We start from the raw sequence: 21,128 nt of genomic DNA, 5'->3' as shown, positions 1-21,128 counted from the left end.
GATACATGGGGCTGCTGTTTCCTTTTGTAAAGCTCTCATTACATTAAATGATTTGCATAACATCCATTCCATGCAGTTACTGTCTGCAGTTGTAAGACTAATGTTTCAGTATTCCTGGGGTTATTAGTATCCCTTATTTCAATAATAAGGACCAACCTTTAATCATTAGCAATTTGGTTTAAATTTCCTTTTTTCTTTGTAGTTTTTACCATTCTCGGATTGTGATAATATGAATATTTTTGTAGCAGTTTTCCTTTTAATATTGTGAATGTTTACTGTGCAAAGTCCAAACAGAAAACTTAAACACGCTTACATGAATTGGTCTCTGCCCATATCTATGTGATCAAAAAGTAGCTGAAATATTTATTGTTTTTATTTTCAAACTGCACAGTCAATAGATCATCAAGTTTCTGTTACAAAGTACCACAATACTTACTATGCAGCCAGTGAACTATGGTACTCTACCTATATAAAATACTGTTTTATAAAGTGGATTTTTTCATTCCAGCTAAGACAGCCTTTTATTTTGTTTGTTTGTTTCTCTGAGAATAAATCTATTTGGTCTTCATTTTTTCCCCCCAAGTAATTTTCTATTGTTTCTGTGGAATTATTCCTCCTACATGGGAATGAGTAAAACAGAATTTCACCTGTACTGCTTTCAGTGATGAATACAGAAATGGGGTATATAAGTTATTGTGATGAAAATTCAGTTAAGCCACTTGTTCTCACAGGAATTCCTCGTTACAGTTGAATTTTCAAAATTGTTATAACACAGTGGAAACGAATTTACAGAATTGTGGGGGTTTTGTACAGAAATTTCTTAAATATAAGATAATTTAACCTATTGTCTTGAAAATATTACTTAGCAGTTAAGTGGCCACAGACCTGGGGGGTAACAACTTGAGTATACCAAAATTTGCAACTTAATACTAAACAAAAGGTATACAATACAGTTAATGCATGATATCAATTCAGTTGCTTTATATATCAGATCTTTGTTCCAAATAAAATGCTGAATCATTTGCCTTTTCTTTGCACAAGTACTATAAATACAGCTTCAAAATTATTTGTGCCAAGAGATATCTTGCCCTTCTGTTCATTTGAAACTTTTTTTGGAGACCATGCCCTGCACAGGCCAAATAGCATGAGAGTCGATGCCTGCATTTTAACCTTGTTCATGAATTGTGCTGCAGCTGTCTTGGACATACAGATGAACTGTTAATCACACCAGGCTGGCACACATCTTTATAATAAGGTGTCCTTCTTCTTTTTATGGTCTGACAGAAGGGATAGAATGTTTAAATTTCCTTGGGAGTCTGAGTTAACATTTCATGAGCAGTTGAAGTTTGTATTTCTCAGATGGCTGTAAGTAAACTACTCAACGCTATTTAACAGAATGAGATGGGAGAAAGAGCAGAAGGAAAATGGCAGAATTAAGCTTATTGTGTCTGCTGCCTTTTGCGCACTTGAAATGCTTATGAAGAGTTATGGGTGAATTCCAGCAGCTCTGTGAAAACCGCATCCATTTTGGCAGAATTAAAGCCGTGGAAACAGAGAATTGTGAGGTGTTTGGCGTTTAACGCTCTGTGCTCCCCCCTCCATGCCTGGATTCTGGTCTGAAGATCAGCTGACAGTTCAGCCTGGTGGGAAACATTCTTCATTCAGCAGCATCATTTTGAAATGATGAAAAAAAGCCACACTGCATAGCATAAGTTAGAGGATTTAGCTCATATTTGTCTAGAAACCTTAATTTGCCTTGCTCTCCTGCCTTTGTGGAAGTATATGTTTTTGCCTTTCTTGGTAAGAGTACCTGACATTTGCAGCCTTTCTGGAACCTCTTGCCATAGACTCCAGGGGTTTTAAGTGTCAAATGTTCAGAGGCTGTTGCTGAAGCAGTGGACTGTTGGGAGTGAAATCTGAGCATGTTTTCACTGTACAAGTCTCTCTCTCAGTTGCTTGTCAGGCGTCTGCTGTCAATGCCAGTGCTGTAGTCTCTGGTGTGTTGAGTGGTGGCTGCCCCAGGCTGGCAGCCAAGCTCCACACAGCCTGGTTTGGGAGAGAATTGGGAGGGCAGATTAAGAACCTCAAGGCCTTTTTGCACTGGTGAGCAGACTGCGGGTGAACAAGAGTCTGACAGGGGACACCGCCAAGTTTGCAGAGCCCAGCAGACCAAAGGGAAAACCCAAGCCATTATAGTTCCATGTGCAGCAATAAAATTGGGATAGAGAGTGGAGGGATGAGGGTTTGGCAAAACCAGATGTCACTGTGAGGCCAACTGGACATTGCTGTGCTGTCAGGAGGTGGTGAGTGATCATTTTTCCATCATCTACCCTTTTTTATTTCTTAATTTACTAACCTAGCTTTATCTCCACCCAAGAGCTGCTTTGGGTAACCTGTTCCAGTGCCTCACCACACTTAGAGCAAATAATTTCTTCTTTCCTCTATTTCAGTCTGAACCCATTCAATTTCAATCCATTATTCCTTGTCCTATCAGTACAGTTCCTGACAAAGAGTCCCTCTCTGTCTTCCTTGTAGGCTTCTTTCAGATACTGGAAGGCTGCGATGAAATCTTCTTCAGGCTGAACAGCCCCAATTTTCTCAGCCTGTCTTCATAGGAGAGATGCTCTTGTCCCCTTATCAACTTTGTGACCCTACTCTGGACTTGGTCCAACAGCTCCATTTCCTTCTTATCAGAATATCCTGTTGAGTGGTAGCCCTCAGCCATAAAAATGTCATGCACAATTTTTGAAAAAGCAATATCAAATACTATAATAAATCAGAATATTAACACACTTGTATGTTTAATATGAACCTCATTACACTTACTTACCCTAATCTTAGGCCTTTATTTCCTTTGAAGCTGTTTTCCTGATATGTGATTTTTTTGGGTCCAGCAGTGTCTGAGTTCCATGTTGTTCTGCAGAGGTTGTTTCAGTACTCCCTCAGTGCTTTTACCTGAGAATGACTTCATAAACCATGGCAAGATTGCCTATATTAAACATTAAAAAAGGCTAGTAATGTCATCAATAGAAAGTAGGAGTTGAGGATATCTCTCTCACAAGTGCCAAAATTCCTCTGAACCGGCCAGTTTTATTATTTGCCAGCAGTTCCTACATTAGCGTGCCCCACTGCTTCCAACATTACTGCCTTGGCACTCCTCCTCCTCATCCCCCAGAGAAAAGCAGGGATGCCCTCTCTGGCTACTCTATCTTATCAGTCTCTTAGGAAGAAACAAACAGGAGAGGTGTAGCTGCATTGCTGACCCTGGAGAGCTTGGAAAACAGCTCCATCTTATTTCAGGTAGTTCTGGATGCCTTCTGCCTCTCTTGAAGGTAACTCACTTTCAGTAAAAGTGGCAGGCACCTTTGCTTCCAGAACACAAGTTTAACCTGTTGTAAACAGCAGTCAGTCAGTCTTGGCACGGATGTAGCCTGGGGCAGCCTCAGCTTTCAGAAATGGCCAAGTCTATTTCTGTGGTACAGGAGGCTCCCTCAGCACCCTGGGTGGTTTGGGTCTCCTCCCTCACCAGAGCTCTGAGTGCTCCTCTGCCCTTGTTTTTGGCCAATCTCCTCTACTGCTGTCTTCTCCTTATTGTTTTGGTTACTTTTAGTGTTTAGTACACATTTCTGCAACTACTATCAGCAAGGATCTTGCATTACATGCACAGATCATACATACAGAAGCTTTAAGGCTTCTGCAAGTCATTTTGTTTTAATTTCCTCAATTTTCCTATCCATGTCTCTTTGTGGTTCTTTTCATACATCTGTCTACATCACTTTGAAGAGTCAGCTTATTTATTTCAAAAGTGCACAACAACTGGTTTTCTTGAATAATTTCCTGGGTAAATTATGCAATCTTACACTGAATGTTGTATTAACCATGAATATGTGGGGTGGTATCATCATTCTTGATATGAGAGTTGGCACTATAGAGAAAAGATTTTGCTGCAAGACATTAGGAATAAAAAGAAAGGAAATGTGAGTTTACTGATCTGATTGCAAGCCAACTGACAACCAAACCTCTACACGAAGGATTTAGACAATTAAGGACTCCTGCTTTATTTTAAATTATATTCTTCTTTCACAGAGGCAGCAATATACATTTACAGTGAATCTTCCCCTAACGTGATGCAGTAACTGCTTTTCAGTTTCCTTGTGTTTCACAACAGAGACGAAAGACATTTTGTGCAGCATCTGATGGAAACCGAACTTTTGAAATCAGTAAATCAGTGACTCCTTGTGCCTTTAAAACCAAATTATAGTTCAGAAATTCTGGACTTCTAGGCTGCTGTACATTTACTCCCACCTTTTGAAGGAAAATATTGTAAATTTTTACCCCCATTTCTTAGGTACAAAAAAAAGAAAAACGAAAAGAAAAAAAGACGGAAAAAAAGTACTCTGCATTTCTATTGGTGTTCAGCTGAAGCTGCAGTTTCACTTTGAACAGAATTGAAACTCGAGCTCTTAGATGGTTGACAGCAAATTCCTAATATAAAAAAAAGTCAGCCTTATTCCAAAAGGAAATGCTAAGTGTCAGTACAGCTATTAAAATTTCCACAGTTTGTAGGTTTAGGCTGCAAGGGAGATCTCCAAGGATACTGAGCACCTGTCAAAGATTACAGGGTTGTGTGACTGGACACTGTGATTTAGAAAACCTTCTTGCAATCAAAGCAAGTGGACATTAAGCATCACATACTCCAGTGTCATGTACCAGGGAACGGCTGGGTGCTTGAAGAAATCAACATACACAGTCAAACTTGTGCCGACTCATTCTCTTCTTTCATGATTAATTAAGCATATTTGGTGAATAATTATAAACGAGTGGAAGGTAACTTTCCTTTGTGGTCACATAGAGTGTGAAAAATCCAGAGCGGAATAACTAGTGTGTGGTGTTTGTAGTGCAGGTTTTCATCCTACTGGAAATGTGTTGAATGTCCTTGCAGCACATAGTAGGATTTTAGTAAGATTTCTGCATCAGTTACAGTAGCACTCAGTGAAAACCTCAGTGCATCTTGCGTGAAAAGCAAAACCCAGTTATCAATAAAGAGCAGAGGAATCATACTTTGTTGTAGTATTTTAGTATTCAGCCACAAGGGTGAGAAATATAGTCCCTAATTAATATAGCTGGGAATTAATGAGCCTTTTCCTAGGCCCTGATTAAAATGGCAATGACTTTCTTGTTTTTGTGTTCGTGTCTAAATGACTCAGACTCTAAACACAGGGAATTTGCAAATATGACTGCAAATTCTTTCCCTGTTCATTCTTCAGGTTCCAGGCATCTGAAATGAGTTTCTCAGCTCCATCATGGTCAAAGAAATTATGAATTGCTATTTAAAATGTAAATAAAAATACGTAGGGAAAGAAGACATGAAAAACCCCACAAACTCCACCTAATAAATATCCTAATCATTGAACTAGTCTATTCTGCTAAGCACAGAGACTTCTAAGTAAGAAACTCTCAGACAGACACCGTGTTCTGTGTAATGCTGGATTGTCACCAGCTTAAGTCTATCTTTGTAATTTTTAATTCTGACCCTTCTACACTCTCCCATGCAATTTTCACCTTTCTGTATGCTGTTTCCTATGCCCTTACCACTGTATTTTTTATCATGCTTTATTTTGGTTCCCTTCCCCAAAGTCCCATTCACTTAATAGACATTTCTTCCATAAAGTATTAGGCTTAGAACTGTCCCAGTTCTTGAAGCTATTTGCATCAGGAATGAATGCCAAAACAATAATAATAATTATAAAAATTACTAAACTTCTAAATCTAACCTATTTTTAACATCAATTGACTATGACTGTATCTCTATTCATGCAACTTATACTAAAAAAGAGGGATGGGTAAAAGGAGGAACTTGATCTCCTGCAAATGTTAATTGTCTGAAGTGACTGGTTATCCTTATGTAGTGCGTTTGTTTCCCAGCTGATTGATTTTAAACTTTGTGGCCAAATACTTCGCAACTGTCCCCCTTCAGAGTTCCCTGTGGCTTGGATATTTATCTCCTCTGAGTAGGTCTTATAGTTCTTTATGGTGTGACACTGTAGCAAGGTAAAACACAGTTTGAAATGAAAACTTCAAAAATAACGAAGAAAACAGTGAATTGCAGCATATAAATTGCAGAATAAAAGCACTTGAATTTATGAGTAATGTGAAAATTTGTTTAAAAGGGGGAAAATAAGAGTACTCCATTATTTCTTAGGGGTGGAGCAGAAAATGAGATACTGTTCTTTTAAGTACAAATATTTGAGGAAGTAGGTTGCAACAGTTGTTTCACATTCAATTATTTCTCAAGTTGCAGTTGAGGTGAAGAGAAATAATAGAGTAGTGATTACTGCTGTTGTCTTGAGTAAGTTATGTCATATTATACTCTCCTCCGGACCTCATCTGAACCAGTAGGGACCACTTTTATGCCGTTTTCTTCTGCTCTGATTTACAGGCTCTTCAAACAAAAAATCTGCCAGATCTGGAAGCACACAGAAAATGGTATGTTAAACTTTCATTTTAAATTTGCTTTTACACCTCTTTTACTGAACTGTTGTGGAAGACTTTAAGAATATTTTCTGCTTTTCGGCTTTCTAACTGTTCAGTTTTACTATTATAATTAGAAGCTGCAGTGCATTATGAAAGGAAGGGAAAGTATTTATTTGCTCTAATACTTATTTGTACTGCAGTGCTACAGAACATGCATATTAATGTCTTTTCTGATTGCTGTAACTTCTGAGGTGTTCATTTTTCTCTACACTTTCCTCCTGTTACCTTTTAAAATACATGTGAAATCTCTACAGAAAATCTTTCTTCAGAAACACCTAGTTGTACTGTTGCTGAACATTTGAAGAACACTAAATCATTAAGGGTTTTTGCACATGCCCATTAGGATCTTATGAAGCCAAGTGTAGATCACAGAGAAAAGAACAGTTCACATGCAGACTCCAGCTGTACTTTTAAACAAGCTTCTCGTTGCAAAGGTGTTGCTTGTTTCTCCTATTTAAAAGTCTTTTTATTTGTTCTGGTACTTAAGCAGCTCCTAAGTGTTACACATGCAAATAGTCAGATACAACACCAGAATGCAACAGCTTACAGTTAAAATACATAATACATTACAAAGATATTAGGAAAGAGAAGAATATGCAAAGCAATGAAGCACAAAGATGGTAGGAGTTAGGCTGGCTCTGCAACAACACTTAGGTTCCTAATAATACTGTAATACGTGAGAGTTCAAAATCTGAGCATTGTAACTGCTCCAAAGGTCTTCTTTGACTTCTTAAGAAACCTAGAAGCATATTTATGAAGACTTTTAAGGCCCACATTCATTGCACCTGATTTCAGGCACCTAAATCAGCAGTGTGAGTCTCTGGTGTGTAGTCAGTCAGAGCTCCTTCCATCTCCATAGCCCAGCAGCACCTACAGAGGGGCTCCCTCTTCCGCTCTCTCTCTCTCTCTCTCTCTCTCTCTCTCTCTCTCTCTCTCTCTCTCTCTCTCTCTCTCTCTCTCTCTCTCTCTCTCTGTCTCTCTCTCCCTCCCTCCTCTCCCACTCTGTCTTGAATGTCGGTGCAGCCCAGGTTGGTGACAATGAATTGAGGAACTTGGGTAAGCACCTGAAATTTAGGGCCTGAGTGCAGTGGCTGCTTATGAGTTCATGTAGGAAGTTTGTGTTGTCAATCTAGACTGCAATTACACCTTGCCCGTCCTGCTCTAGTGCTTGGATAGAATGGCTTAATGTGGTTTATCAGATCTTTAAAGGTTGAATCTAATTTACTTTTCCTTCCTTCCTTTAAAGTTAGAATGGCTCCTGGTGTCTGATGTGCAGCAACTGTCAGTATTTCCCTCAGTGACTGCAGGTTCTTTGTCCATGGCTGGTGATGACTGGCACTTCATGCTCTGCTGTGTTGTGCATCAACAGATAAAGGTAATTGGCACCAATACAATGGAGCAATATGTCCTGCAGTGCAGAGAGTCTCTGCAGTTCCCCTACAGCCTCTCTGCCATGCTCCATGGGAACCTGCCTTGGATAATGGTCCTGGCCCTGGGGTCCATTGGTCTGCTAAAGCAAGAGATGGAGGGAGGCAGGTGCTGGGACATCATAGGCCATTTGGTTAGGATAGGCACTCTTTGGCTTTTCTTTAGTCTCATAATGTCTTTTACATGCATAATATGGTGTATTTCCTGGAAAAAAGGATGGAAGGAAGGAAGGGAAAATATTTGCAAGATTCTATAAAGATTTTTCTTTGGCAATACCTCTTGTCATTTGAATAAAGACCTTCAGTTTTCCATGTAATGAATAGCAATGGTAGAACCCTCCCTTCTCCCTTTCACATCCCTGACTGCATTAGTGGAGAAAAGAGAATTTAAAAAAAAGATCTAGGGAGCTGGGAGGAAATGAATGCTTATTATCTTTTCCAAATTTGCTCCCCACATACTGTGATTATTCTTATGCATCATTTTCATCCAAAGACTTTTCTACATCAGGAAATCAGAAAAGTTAATCCTCCTCTCAAGGGGATTGGTTAGACTGAGCTGAAAATGCTGGTAAACTCTCTTACGCAGTGTTGTCCGTCTGGGTGAGAGTCCAATGTGAATTCCACGATGAATAACCAAATGGTGGTTAGTTTGATTCCTATCAGCCGTATTATTTAGCTCCTTTGCCTTTTCTAAGAGGATCTGCTAAAAAGAAAGTGGCACTATAGCATTGCCAGGGAATAGGAAATGCTGGGGTGTAGTACTGTACTAGGTTACATCTGCGGTAGACTGTATTGAGGCTCTGAATCCCCAAAGTGATGCCATTAGGCTGTGGACTCTAGATAGCAGAAGTGCAGTGCTGTGTGAGACTTGATCTGCCTTCTCACACACCTGCTGCCCTGCAGTTCACTCTTCCAGGTACATGGATGCAGAGGTAGGTTTAGCATAGTTCTATAAGGTAACGCAAAAGCACAAGGTTGTCTAGGAGACACGGTAAACAGAGCATAAAACAGGAAGGCTCGCTTCACTTCAAATCTGTGTCACCTGCAAGGCATGTCTTTGTAGCACTCAACAAGGTTTGCACAGACTGCTTGAGCAGGTCTCTGTATATTCTTGTGCCCCAGCTAAAGAGAAAAAACCATTTCCTTGTATCTTGGACATTTTACCTAATCATCCAATTTTCTGCTGCTCACCTGGGTTTTAACATTTAATCAATATTATCCAGACAAATCCTGCTTATTTAAGAGCCCTCTATGTGTTGTGCATCTCCAAGCCTTCAACACTGAGTTTTCAAGGGAGAAATGGCCAGCACCCGACGCCAGCAGTTAAGATGTTGGGCAGTGCAGCAAAATGGTCACAGCCTCTCTGCCTGTGCCACACAAGCCAAGGCTGGCAGCTTGCCAGCCAGGGTTTCTTTGACACTGACCACTGCTGAGGAAGTAAGGGGTAAGCTGTGACATATTAAAAGCTTATTGTCCTTCCCATAATACACGTAAATCTATAAAGTAGGCAAGAGCACAAAGACTTGACAGACACAGAGAATGTTTTGAAAGTTTCTTTAAATGCCTGTGGGATTTTGGCTCTGGGTATTTAATGCTTATGAGTCTTACATGGAACATGCTCAATTTTAACCTGTCTTTGATTTTCATTTTCACACTTCACATTGCTACAGCATTTTCTCAGCCCCCTGTCCTTATTGAAGAGTGAAAATGCAAGGTGGTATTAAACCTTATGGAAATAAAGCCATAGACTGGCTTAGGTCAACTCTCCACCTGTGCTGATGCTTCAGTAAGTTTGAAAGTCTACACTAGTTTTTAAGGGACTGTAGATTTTATCTATCATACACTATGAAACAGTAACTTTGCTCATCTACTCCAGTATGCAATGGCAATCTGCTGGAAGTTTAACACCTCCTGTTTCCCCTTAAAAGAAAAGAACATTCACAGAGATGTAAATTTCAATCACCTGTGTTGCCATTTTTCAGTAGATTTTTTTACCAATTCCTTATTTAGAGAGTGATATTTATATTAACACTGCAATACATCCTGATAATAAAGTAAGGAATACCAACAAAATACCAACAAAACTTATAATCCTACCTGCACATCTACAAGTGTAGACCTATTTGGTCTGCCCCAGTGTGTGGGTGAAATGTTTAATTACCTTAAACTAATACCTGTGTTTCCTTATTTTTAGGTACCTCATGCAAAGATGTCAAATGCTTTGCTATTTGTCTTGCTCTTCCTGTTTCCAATGCTGCTGTCTGGAGCTTGGTTTCCCAAAACTTTGCCCTGTGATGTTAAATCTTCAGAAGGTACAGTGACAGTGGACTGCACCTACCGGCGTCTCACACAAGTCCCCAGAGGGATCCCTGAAAACGCTACCAACCTCACCCTGAGTATTAACCATATTCCCCATATCTATCCAACATCCTTTGCTCAACTTAAAAACCTCATGGAGATTGACTTCAGATGCAACTGTGTGCCTGTCAGACTGGGGCCCAAAGATCTTGTCTGCAACAGAAGACTGGAGATTGAGAATGGCAGTTTTGCTGCTCTGACAAGACTGAAGTCACTGTACTTGGATGCAAACCAGCTGTTGGAAATACCCCGAGGTCTTCCTGCTACTTTAACCCTGCTGAGCCTGGAAGCAAATACTATCTTTTCTATCCAAAAAGCCAACTTGTCAGAGCTAGGAAACATAGAGGTATTGTATCTGGGACAGAACTGCTACTACCGCAATCCATGCAATGTTTCATTTGAGATTGAGGAAACAGCCTTTCTGGAGCTGAAAAAATTAACAATACTATCCCTGAAGTCCAACAACTTAACACATATTCCACCCAATTTGTCATCTACTTTGAAGGAACTGTATATTTACAATAACAGGATTCAAGTGATTCAAGAACATGATTTAAGTGACCTTCCCAACCTAGAAATTCTCGATCTAAGTGGCAACTGCCCACGTTGCTATAATGCCCCATATCCCTGCATTCCCTGCACCAGGGGCTCGATTCAGATACATTCAAAGGCTTTTGATTCCTTGAAAAATTTAAGAATTTTGCGACTTCACAGTAACTCTCTTCAGAGCATACCCAGCAGTTGGTTTAAAAACATCAAGAACCTCAAAGAACTTGACCTCTCCCAAAATTTCCTCATGAAGGAGATTGGAGATGCTCAGTTTTTGAAGTTGGTCCCCAGCCTGGTGGAGCTTGATCTGTCCTTTAATTTTGAACTCAAGTTGTATTCTCCCTTCTTGAAACTGTCTGAGACATTTTCTTCCCTCTCTAACCTGGAAACCTTGAGGCTCAAGGGTTATGTCTTTAAAGAACTGAGAGAGGAGGATCTACGCCCACTGCTCAGTCTTAGGAATCTCACCGTCTTGGATCTTGGGACTAATTTTATTAAAGTTGCAAACCTGACAGTGTTCGAAGAATTCCCAGCTCTTAAGTTCATAGACCTCTCAGTGAATAAAATTTCTCCTTCTTCAGGGGAAAGCAACTCCAATGGATTCTGCTCTAATCTTGGGTTTTCAGTAGAGCAGTACAACAGGCAAATACTACAAGAGATGCATTATTTTAGGTATGATGTGTATGGGCGAAGTTGCCGTTCCAAAGATAAAGAGGCTGCTTCCTACCAATCTTCAGTTAAGGAAGATTGCCTGCAATTTGGAAAAACTCTGGATTTGAGCAGAAATAATGTATTTTTTATTAACCCCTCAGACTTCCAGGGACTTAGCTCCCTTACCTGTCTCAACTTGTCAGATAATGCAATAAGTCAAACTTTAAATGGAAGTGAATTCTCCTCCTTGTCTGGATTGAAATATCTGGATTTTTCTAACAACAGGGTTGATTTGCTATACCAAACTGCTTTCAAAGAGCTAGAACATTTAGAAATTCTTGACCTGAGCAATAATCAACATTATTTTCTGGCAGAAGGTGTTACTCATGTGCTTAATTTTGTGAAAAACCTAGACCATTTGAGGAAACTGATGATGAACGATAATGACATTTCTACCACCATTAACACAGGAATGGAAAGTCAGTCTCTTCAAATTTTAGAATTTAGAGGAAATCGTTTAGATGTTTTATGGATGGATGGCAATGCTAGATACTTATCCTTCTTCAAGAATCTGACCAGCCTGGAAGAACTGGATATTTCCTTCAACTCGCTCAGTTTTTTGCCTCCCACTGTTTTTGAAGCAATGCCTCCCAAACTCAAGCTCCTCAACTTAACCAATAATCGATTGAAGAGTTTCAACTGGGAAAACCTCCACTACCTGAAGAAACTAGTAACTCTGGACCTGAGCAATAACCTTCTGACCACTGTTCCCCGAGAACTGTCCAATTGCTCCTCATCACTGCAAGAACTGATGCTTCGAAACAATCATATTCATCAGCTAACCAAACATTTTCTCAGAGGTGCTTTTAAACTGAGATATTTGGACCTCAGCTCAAACAAGATTGAAGTAATTAAGAAATCTAGCTTCCCTGAAAATGTCATCAACAACCTGAAGATGCTGCTTTTGCATGGCAACCCTTTCAGGTGCAACTGCGAGGCCGTGTGGTTTGTCTGGTGGATCAATCAGACTCAGGTGACTATTCCTCTTCTGGCCTCAGACGTGATCTGTGCTGGCCCAGGGGCACATAAGGGCAGGAGCATGGTTTTCTTGGATCTGTATACCTGTGAGCTGGACACCTCGTATTTGATCCTGTACGCTCTATCAGCTTCAACCGTCCTCAGCTTTATGGTGCTTGCGGTGACGAGCCATCTGTACTTCTGGGATGTGTGGTATAGTTACCATTACTGCACCGCCAAACTGAAGGGCTATCGGCGTTTATCTTTACCAGATGCCTGTTACGATGCTTTTATTGCCTATGACAACGAAGATCCAGCTGTGAATGATTGGGTGATGGAAGAACTGGTTAGAAGGCTGGAAGACCGAAAAGCCAGGCAGTTTAATTTATGCCTCGAAGCAAGGGACTGGCTCCCGGGACATCCGGTCTTTGACAACCTTTCCCAGAGCATTCAGCTGAGCAAAAAGACTGTGTTTGTGCTGACCAATAAGTATATTAAAAGTGGCAGTTTCAGAACAACCTTTTATATGGCCCACCAGCGGCTTCTAGATGAAAAACTGGATGTCATTATCTTGATATTTCTTGAGAAGGTTTTGCAGAAGTCGCGCTATGTCCGTCTGAGGAAGAGGCTGTGTCGAAATTCTGTCCTGGAATGGCCAACTAACCCTCAGTCTCAGCCCTTCTTCTGGCAGTGCCTGAAAAATGCCATAGCTACAAACAATTCACTGGCTTACAACAAGCTTCTCCAAGAAACTGTTTAACTCTACCCCTCCCCATAAAATTTGTTATGATGCGCATGCACCTGACTTGGGATTTATTACTCCAGAGCAAGAGATAATGCACTACACCCTGGAAGTCACTGGTTTAGAACAAAATTGCCACTTCCAGCTTTCAGTTCACTAGAGGCCTCTAGCATCTCCTGTGGTTGGGTCAAGTGTGGGTTAGACACTTTATCAACATACTCGACTACACAGACTGCAGGAGAGACCATGCCTGAAACTGCTGCTGTTCAGATATTGTTGGAGTAAATGTGATTTTCATAGAAAATTTTAGTTTCTGTATTTGAGGTATTTATGAAAAACAAGAGAAATGCTTGCTGGCATATTTGTCTCTGAAAATGCATTTAGTAAAACTCATGCTTTGATCTTAGGAGTTGGGAAAATACAAGGTTTCTTCTCTTTTCGTGTTAGGCTTCCATCTTCTGAGTCTACCACTTCTGTCCGAGTGGGGAACAGTCCTAATCTCTGGGGATAAGAAATTCTGTTGAGACTTCTGTCAGAGGTTTGTGTCTGGTACAGGATCTCTCCCATTTTTGCACTGCCAAAAACCTCGTAAATCTGAAGAAACTTTGAAGAATGTGTGTGGACTAAAATGGGAAGGTGTCTGAGAAACAAGTTCAGAAGGGTTTGTAGGCTGTGGGTGGGAAGGAGTTATAAGATAAAGGGAGTCCTTGTGCATGGAGCTGCTGCATGGGAGCAAGAAGAGGGATTAGGATAGCAGATAGGTAGAGGGAGAGGCACAAGGCAGACGGACAAAATCAATTAGACCACAGACACAAAGAAGTAGATTATCTTCCAGATCCCTTCCAATCCAAACCATTCTATGATCTCAGCTGCCTCTGGTGGTTCCTTTCCTAGCTTTCCTGTCTGGTCCTTTCTTTAAATAGTTCCTTTTTGATTTAGTTGTAGGCAGGCAGGCAAGATCACAGACGCAAACAAGAAAACTAATGTTCATATAATAATATTACACATAGTAAGGGTGTTTTTCCTCCAAATTTATCATAGTGGTGTTACTAATTAACAACAGAAGCAGGAGAAAGAGCAGGGCCTATTTAGAAGAGTGAGTGTTTTATGGTTTTATTTTGACATTGGAAGAAGGATCTGGGGAACTACAGGCCTGTCAGCCTGACACCGGTGCCAGGGAAGGTCATGAAGATCATCTCTAATGCCATCATGCAACAAGTACAGGACAACCAGGGGTAAGGTCCAGCCAGCATGGATTTATGAAGGGCAGGTCTTACCTGACCAATCTGATCTCCTTCTGTGACAAAATGACCTGCTTAGCAGATGATATTATTGTCTAGATATTAGTAAAGCCTTTGACATTATTTCCCATAGCATTCTCCTAGGGAAACTGTCTTATCATGATGTGGACAGATGTACTCTTCACCAGGTAAAAGCTAGCTGGATGGCCTGGCCCAGAGAAAGGTGGTGAATGGAGTTACATCCAGCTGGCAGCTGATCACTGGTGGTGAAAAAGAACTTGGGGGTGCTGATTGGCAGCTGGCTGAACATGAGCCAGCAGTGTGCCCAGGTGGCCAAGAAGGCTGGTGGCATCCTGGCTTATATCAGAAATAGTATGGCCAGAAGGACTAGGTCAGTGATTTTCCAGCTGCACTCAGGAGGCTGCACTTTGAATTCTGTGTTCAGTTCTGGGCCCCTCACTACAAGAAAGACATTGAGGTGCTGTAGAGTGTCCAGAGAAGGGCAACAAACCTGGTGAAGGATCTGGAGCACAAGTCCTATGAGGAATGGCTGAGGGAGCTGGGATTATTTAGGCTGGAGAAAAGGAGGCTGACAGGAGACCTTATGGCTCTCTATAACTACCTGAAATGATGTTTTAGTGAGGTGGGAGTCAATCTCTTCTCCCAGGTAGCAAGTGACAGGATTAGAGGAAATGGCCTGAAGCTATGCCAGAGTAGGTTTACATTAGATATCATAAAAAAAACATGTGGATATGGCACTTGAGGATACACTTGAAGGGTAAACATAGTGGTGGTGCTGAGCTGACAGTTGGAATTGGTGTTCTTAAAGGCCTTTCCAACCTTAACAATTCTATGATTCTGTGGTTTCTCATGGCTGTCTGTAAACCTAAACAATTTGTGTCTCTAAATAGAACATGATCTGTAATACAGCTATCTTCATGGGGTAGAATCATAGAATAATACCATGGTTTGGGTTGGAAGAGACCTTAAAGATAATTCCATTCAAACGTCTTGCCATGGGCAGGGACACTTTCCAGTTCACCAGATTGTTCAAACCCCTATCCAACCTGGCCTTGAATACAAGGATGGGGCATCCACAGCTTCTCTAGGCAATCTGAGTGTGTCACCACCCTCACATTAAAGAATTTATCAATTATATCTAATTTAAAGTTACTCTCTATCAGTTTAAAGCCATTCCTCCTTGTCCTATCACTACATGGCCTTGTACAAAGCCCCACTTCAGCTCTCTTGTAGAGCCCCTTTAGGTTCTGGAAGAAGCTCTAGGGTCTCCCTTGAGCCTTCTCTTCTCTGGACTGAAGAACCCCAGCTGTCTCAGCCTATCCTCATAGGAGAGAGGCTCCAGACCTCTGATCATCTTTATGGTCTTCCTCTGGACTTGCTCTGAAAGGTCCCAGTCCTTCTTATGTTGGAGACCCCAGAGCTGGACTCATCAGTCCTCACAAGAGCATAGTAGAGGAGGAGAATCACCTCAAAAGACCATACCTTTTGATGCAGCCCAGGACACAGGCTTTCTGAGCTGCAAGTAGACATTGTCAAGTCATATTGAGCTTCTTGTCAACCAATACGCTCAAGTCTTTCTCTTCAGCTCTGCTCTCAATCCATTCTCCATCCAACCTGATTTTGTGCTTGACATTGCCCCAACCCACATGGAGGATCTTGCACTTGTAGAGTAAGTCCTTGTTGAACTTCATGAGGTTCACACAGGCCCATCTCTGAAGCCTCTCAAGGATCCTCTGGATGGCATCCCTTCCGTCCAGCATTTCAACCACATCACACAGCTGGGTGTCATGAGAAAACTTGCTGAGGGTGCAGTCAGTCCCACTGTCCATGTCACTGACAAAGATGTTAAGCAGCACCATTCCCAACAGCAACCCCTGAGGAACATTACTTATCATGTACGCCCACTTGGACATTGAGCTCTTTGAGTGCAACCCTCCAGCCAACTGCTTATTCACCAAGTGGTCCATCTGTCACATCCACATCTCTCCAGTCTAGAGACAAGGATGTCGTGTGAGACTGTGTCAAATGCTTTGCACAAGTGCAGGAAGACAATATCAGTCACTTTTCCCTCATCCACCAACACTCCAGCCCCAGTGTGAAGCCATATTGGCTGTTGCCAATCACATCCTTATTTTTCATGTACTTTACCATAGTTTACAAGAGGATCTGCTCCATGATCTTAAAAGGCACTAAGGTGAGACTGACTGACTGTAGTTCCCCAGAATTTCTTTTTTTCCCTTTTTAAAAATGCGGGTTACATTTCTCCTTTTCCAGTCAGTGGGAACTTCACCAGACTGCCACAACTTCTCAAATATGATGGATAGTGACTTAGACAAATCCTCCCCCATTTCTCTCAGGACTGTGGATGCATCTCATTAGGTTGCATGAACTTCTGTACCTTCAGGTTCTTTAGATGGTCTTGAACCTGATCTTCTCCTACAGTGGGTGGTTCTTCTTTCTCCCAGTCCCTGCCTTTACCTACTGCAATTCAGGTGATGTGGCTGGAGCACTTGCCAGTGAAGATTGAGGTAAAGAAGTCACTGAGTACCTCAGCCTTCTCCATGTCCTTGGTAACCACGTCTCCCATTTCCTTCTGGAGAGAGCCCACATGTTCTCTAGACTTAATTTTATCACCAACATTACCTATAGAAGCTTTTGTTATTGCTGTTGACCAAATCTGGGCTTTAGCTTCCTAACTTGATCCCTGGCTGCTCAGACAATTTCTCTGTGTTCCTCCCAGTCTACCTGTCCTTTTTTCCACCCTCTGTAGGCTTCCTTTTGGTGTTTGAGTTTGTCCAGGAGCTCCTTATTCATCCATACAGGCCCCGGCATTCTTGCCTGACTTCCTTTTTGTTGGGATGCATTGCTCCTAAGTTTGGAGGAAGTAACCTTGAATACCAACCAGCTTTCTTGGGCCCCTATTGCCTCCAGGGCTTTATGGCACTCTACCAGGCATCTCTGAAGAGACTAAAGTCTGCTCTCCTGAAGTCCAAAGTAGCGATCTTGGTCTGTGTCCTCCTCCCTCTCCTAAGGATCTGAAATGTTTTTGTGATCACTGCAGCCAAGTCAGCCTTGATCTTCATGCTCCCCACCAGCATCTCCTTGCTGGTGAGAGCAAAGCCCAGCACAGCACCTCTCCTTGTTGTCTTCTCTACCACTTGTAGAAGGAATTTATCATCAATGCATTCCAGGAACTTCCTGGATTGCCTGTGCCTTGCTGTCTTATCCATACAACAGATACTGAGGTAGAGAAATTCTTCCATGAGGACCAGGGTTTGTGAATGTAAGGCTACTCCTACCTATCTATAGAGGGCCTCAGTCACTCAGACTTCCTGGTCAGGTGACCTGGAGCAGACCCCCACTATAATGTCACCTGTCCCTGCTGTCCCTTTAATTTTGACCCATAAACTCTCAGTCAGCTCCTCATTCATCTCCAGGCAGAGCTCCATGCACTCCGACTGGTCACTGACATAGAGGGTGACAACCCCTCCTCATCTCCCCTGCCTGTCCTTCCTAAAGAGCCTATATCCTTACATTCCAACACTTTAGTCATGGGAGCCATCTCACCTAATCTCCGTGAGGCCAATAAGATTATAGCCCTTTAGGTTTACACACTTTCCTAATTACTCTTGTTTATTCCCCATACTGTGACAGTTTGCATAGAGGCATTTGAGTCCCCAACTTAATCATGGAATATCTTGAGTCAGAAGGGACACGTAAGAATTACTAAGTTCAACACTCTGCTCCTTGCAGGACTATTTAAAAATAAATCATATCACTAGAATTGTCATCCAGATAGCCCGCGAACTCTGACAGGCTTGATGCTGTAGCCATTTCCCTGGGGAGCCTGTTCAAGCAATTGACCAATCTCTCAGTGAAAAACCTCTCCCTAATGACCACTCTGGACTTCCCTTGACACAACTTCATATCATTCCTTGTGTCTTGATGCCTAAAATGGAAGAAAAATTCTCTTCTGGCCTATTCAAGAAGTGAATCTCTATCAAAGAGATTCATCTTTGTCTTGCTTTACCTTGCATAATTTTGACCGATTTATTGCTTTCAGAATAACATGTCTTATACCATACACCACCCAGTTCTGATAGGGTCTCAACCTCTCTATCTGTTCTGCTACATTGGGATCCCATCTTGGATCTCGTAAAGGAAAATGATCACTGATTGTCCCTTGAAGGTTTCCTGCCTCTATTCCAGCTTCAAGCTAAGCTCAAGCAGCTCACTGAACTGTCTCTTTCTCTGTTTTGTCAAGTAATGTGTTCATCATAGCCTTTAAATCATAATGGCAGTTCCGCAAGGGGGCAGATCTGGGGAGGATCAGGGATCGGATAATTGTCGTATTGGATGGATTAGTCCTATAAAATTATAGGACCCCTGGATACTCACACACACCTATGTATTCCATGCATCTGAAGACCTTCATTAAAGAACTGCTCTCTATCTTATCTATACTAACTAATATTGTTTGGAGAATTTTTCTTCCATTTTAGGCATCATTATCACTGGTCACCAGAGAGAGGAGATCAGCTCCTTCACCTCAGTTGCATCCCTTGAGGAAACTGTAGACCACAATGAGGTCATCTGTCAGCCTTCTCTTCTCCGAGGTGAACAAACCAAGTAACTTCAGCTGCTACTCTTGTTCTCAAGGCCTTTCACCATCTTGATCACCATCTTCTGGACACGATCTAATAGGTTGAGGTTTTTTAATATTGAGGTGCCCCAAACTGCATGCAGTACTTAAGGTGGAGTTGCACCAGTGCAGTGCAGAGTGGGACAGGCACTTCCTTCGACTGGCTGTCAATGCTCTGCTTGATGCACCCCAGGGTATTGCTGGCCCTTTTGCCTACCAGGACACTCTGTTAATTCAATTCAACTTGTCATCAACCCAAACTTCCAGATCTTTTTCTGTGGGGCTGCTCTCCAACCTCTCATCCCCCAGTGTGTATGTATAATCAGGATTAATCTGTCTCAGGCATTTGTTCTTGTTAGGTTTTGCGCTGTTGGTGATTGCCCAGCTCTCTAGTCTATCCAGATCTTTGTAAGGTCTCTCTACCCTCAAGGGAGTCACAGTTCCTCTTATTTTATGACCATCAGCAAACTTCCTTGGAGTGTATTCAATCCCTGTATCCAGATAATTTTAAAAAATATTCCAGAGCACTGGTCCTACAACTGAGCCCTGGGGAATCCCACTGGTGACTGGTCACCAATCTGATGTAACCCCATTTACGGCAACCCTTTGAGCCCAAACCAGTGTATTATGGACTTGTCTGGCTGCACACTGGACAATTTGTCCAGAAGGGACTGTGAGAAACAGTATCAAAAGCTTTCTTAAAGTCCAAAAATCCCCACATATCTACTGGTTTCACTTTGTCAGCTAGATGGACAAGCTTGTCATAAAAGGAAATTAAGTTAGTTAAACAGGAATTTCCCCTTGTGGTTATGAGCTGGCTATGACCAGTGACTACATTGTCTCTCAAGTATTTTTTAACAACTCCCAGAATAAACTTCTCTGTGATTTTACTGGGCACTGAAGTGAGACTGACAGGCATGTAATTACTGGGGTTTTCCTTCTTACCCTTCTTGAAAACTGGGACAACATTTACCAGCTTCCAATTGAATGGAACCTCTGCAGACTCCCAAGACAGTTGAAAAATAATGAAGAAAGACCCCATGACAACATCATCCAGCTTTTTCAGTACATTGGGATGAATCTTGTATGGAGCCAGGTGGAGCAACAAGTCTCATAAAGGTTCAGATTTGGTTGGCAGTTTATCAGTCCCCCAGTCATGGTCTTCCAATACAGGGCTCCAGGGGTCCCAGGGCCCCTCATTGTGTTGAAGACAGAGCCGAAGAAGGCAGTAAACTCTGCTTTGCCTATGTTTTAGAATATCCCTGCTCATCCAAGGTGGACTTTTACCTGCTTGCTTGACTTCCAACAGTTTGAAATTGCCTCCTTCTGTGCTCTGAAGAGATGGCTCTTAAAAAGTGACTAGCCTTCATGGAGCCCGATACCGTCAAAAGTAGATTCCCAGGGGACCTTACTAATTTGCTCCTTCAGCAGTCAGAATTCTTCTCTCCCCATATCCAGTTTTGCTGCCAAACCATTGTCTAAAAGACCAAGGAGAAAAAAAGACTCCAGGTTGGAGAAAAGATAAGGAGACCAGAGCTTTAATGAGCCCTTGGCCCACAGGGATACAAACCCACGTGTGTGTTCGGACACAGATTCTATGATTTTATAATGATGTCCATCCAATCCCCATTCAACCACCTCCTGGTTCTACCTCGTTCCACTTCCCAGCACACCCCCTTGGGAATTGAGTCTGGGGGACTTTGGGACCCCTCTTTCATCATCTTCATCCTCCTCGGAGCACATTGAATCCTTGGAGGCTCTCCAAAGTTCCGGGCTTAAAGGTCACTTTTGCCTATGTTTACATCCTTGGTGCAGGCCTTAAGGTGCTTTTCTGCAATTCCACCTTGAAAAGAAGACTAAACAGCTAACAGAATTTTGAGGGATTGATATGGGATGGGGTTTGGTATGTGAAACCGTTAAGCTACAGCTGTTACTTTTACTGGAAA

The 21,128-nt window shown here is 41.8% G+C and overlaps 1 protein-coding gene across 2 annotated transcripts in view; it reads left to right on the top strand.

The window, feature by feature from the left end:
- The first annotated feature begins 3,495 nt into the window (after positions 1–3,495).
- The window catches only part of TLR7 (toll like receptor 7), a 39,837-nt gene continuing 22,204 nt past the window's right edge, over positions 3,496–21,128 (top strand). The window contains exons 1-3 of one of the 2 annotated variants that reach the window (XM_051794918.1): positions 3,496–6,486; positions 7,785–7,909; positions 10,156–14,207. In XM_051794918.1, coding sequence (XP_051650878.1) covers positions 6,357–6,486; positions 7,785–7,909; positions 10,156–13,296 — 3,396 coding nt within the window. In that variant the 5' untranslated portion in view covers positions 3,496–6,356 and the 3' untranslated portion in view covers positions 13,297–14,207. Of the gene's footprint in view, positions 6,487–7,784; positions 7,910–10,155; positions 14,208–21,128 lie in introns of those variants that run through there. The other variant, XM_051794917.1, reaches the window with a different exon arrangement.

Source organism: Manacus candei, unplaced genomic scaffold (assembly GCF_025592945.1).
Source record: "Manacus candei isolate 608988 ecotype Guabito, Panama unplaced genomic scaffold, ASM2559294v1 h1tg000041l, whole genome shotgun sequence".
Taxonomy (NCBI): Eukaryota; Metazoa; Chordata; class Aves; order Passeriformes; family Pipridae; genus Manacus; species Manacus candei.
The sequence above is the reverse complement of the archived record's forward strand: the minus strand, read 5'-3'. Positions and strand labels throughout refer to the sequence as shown.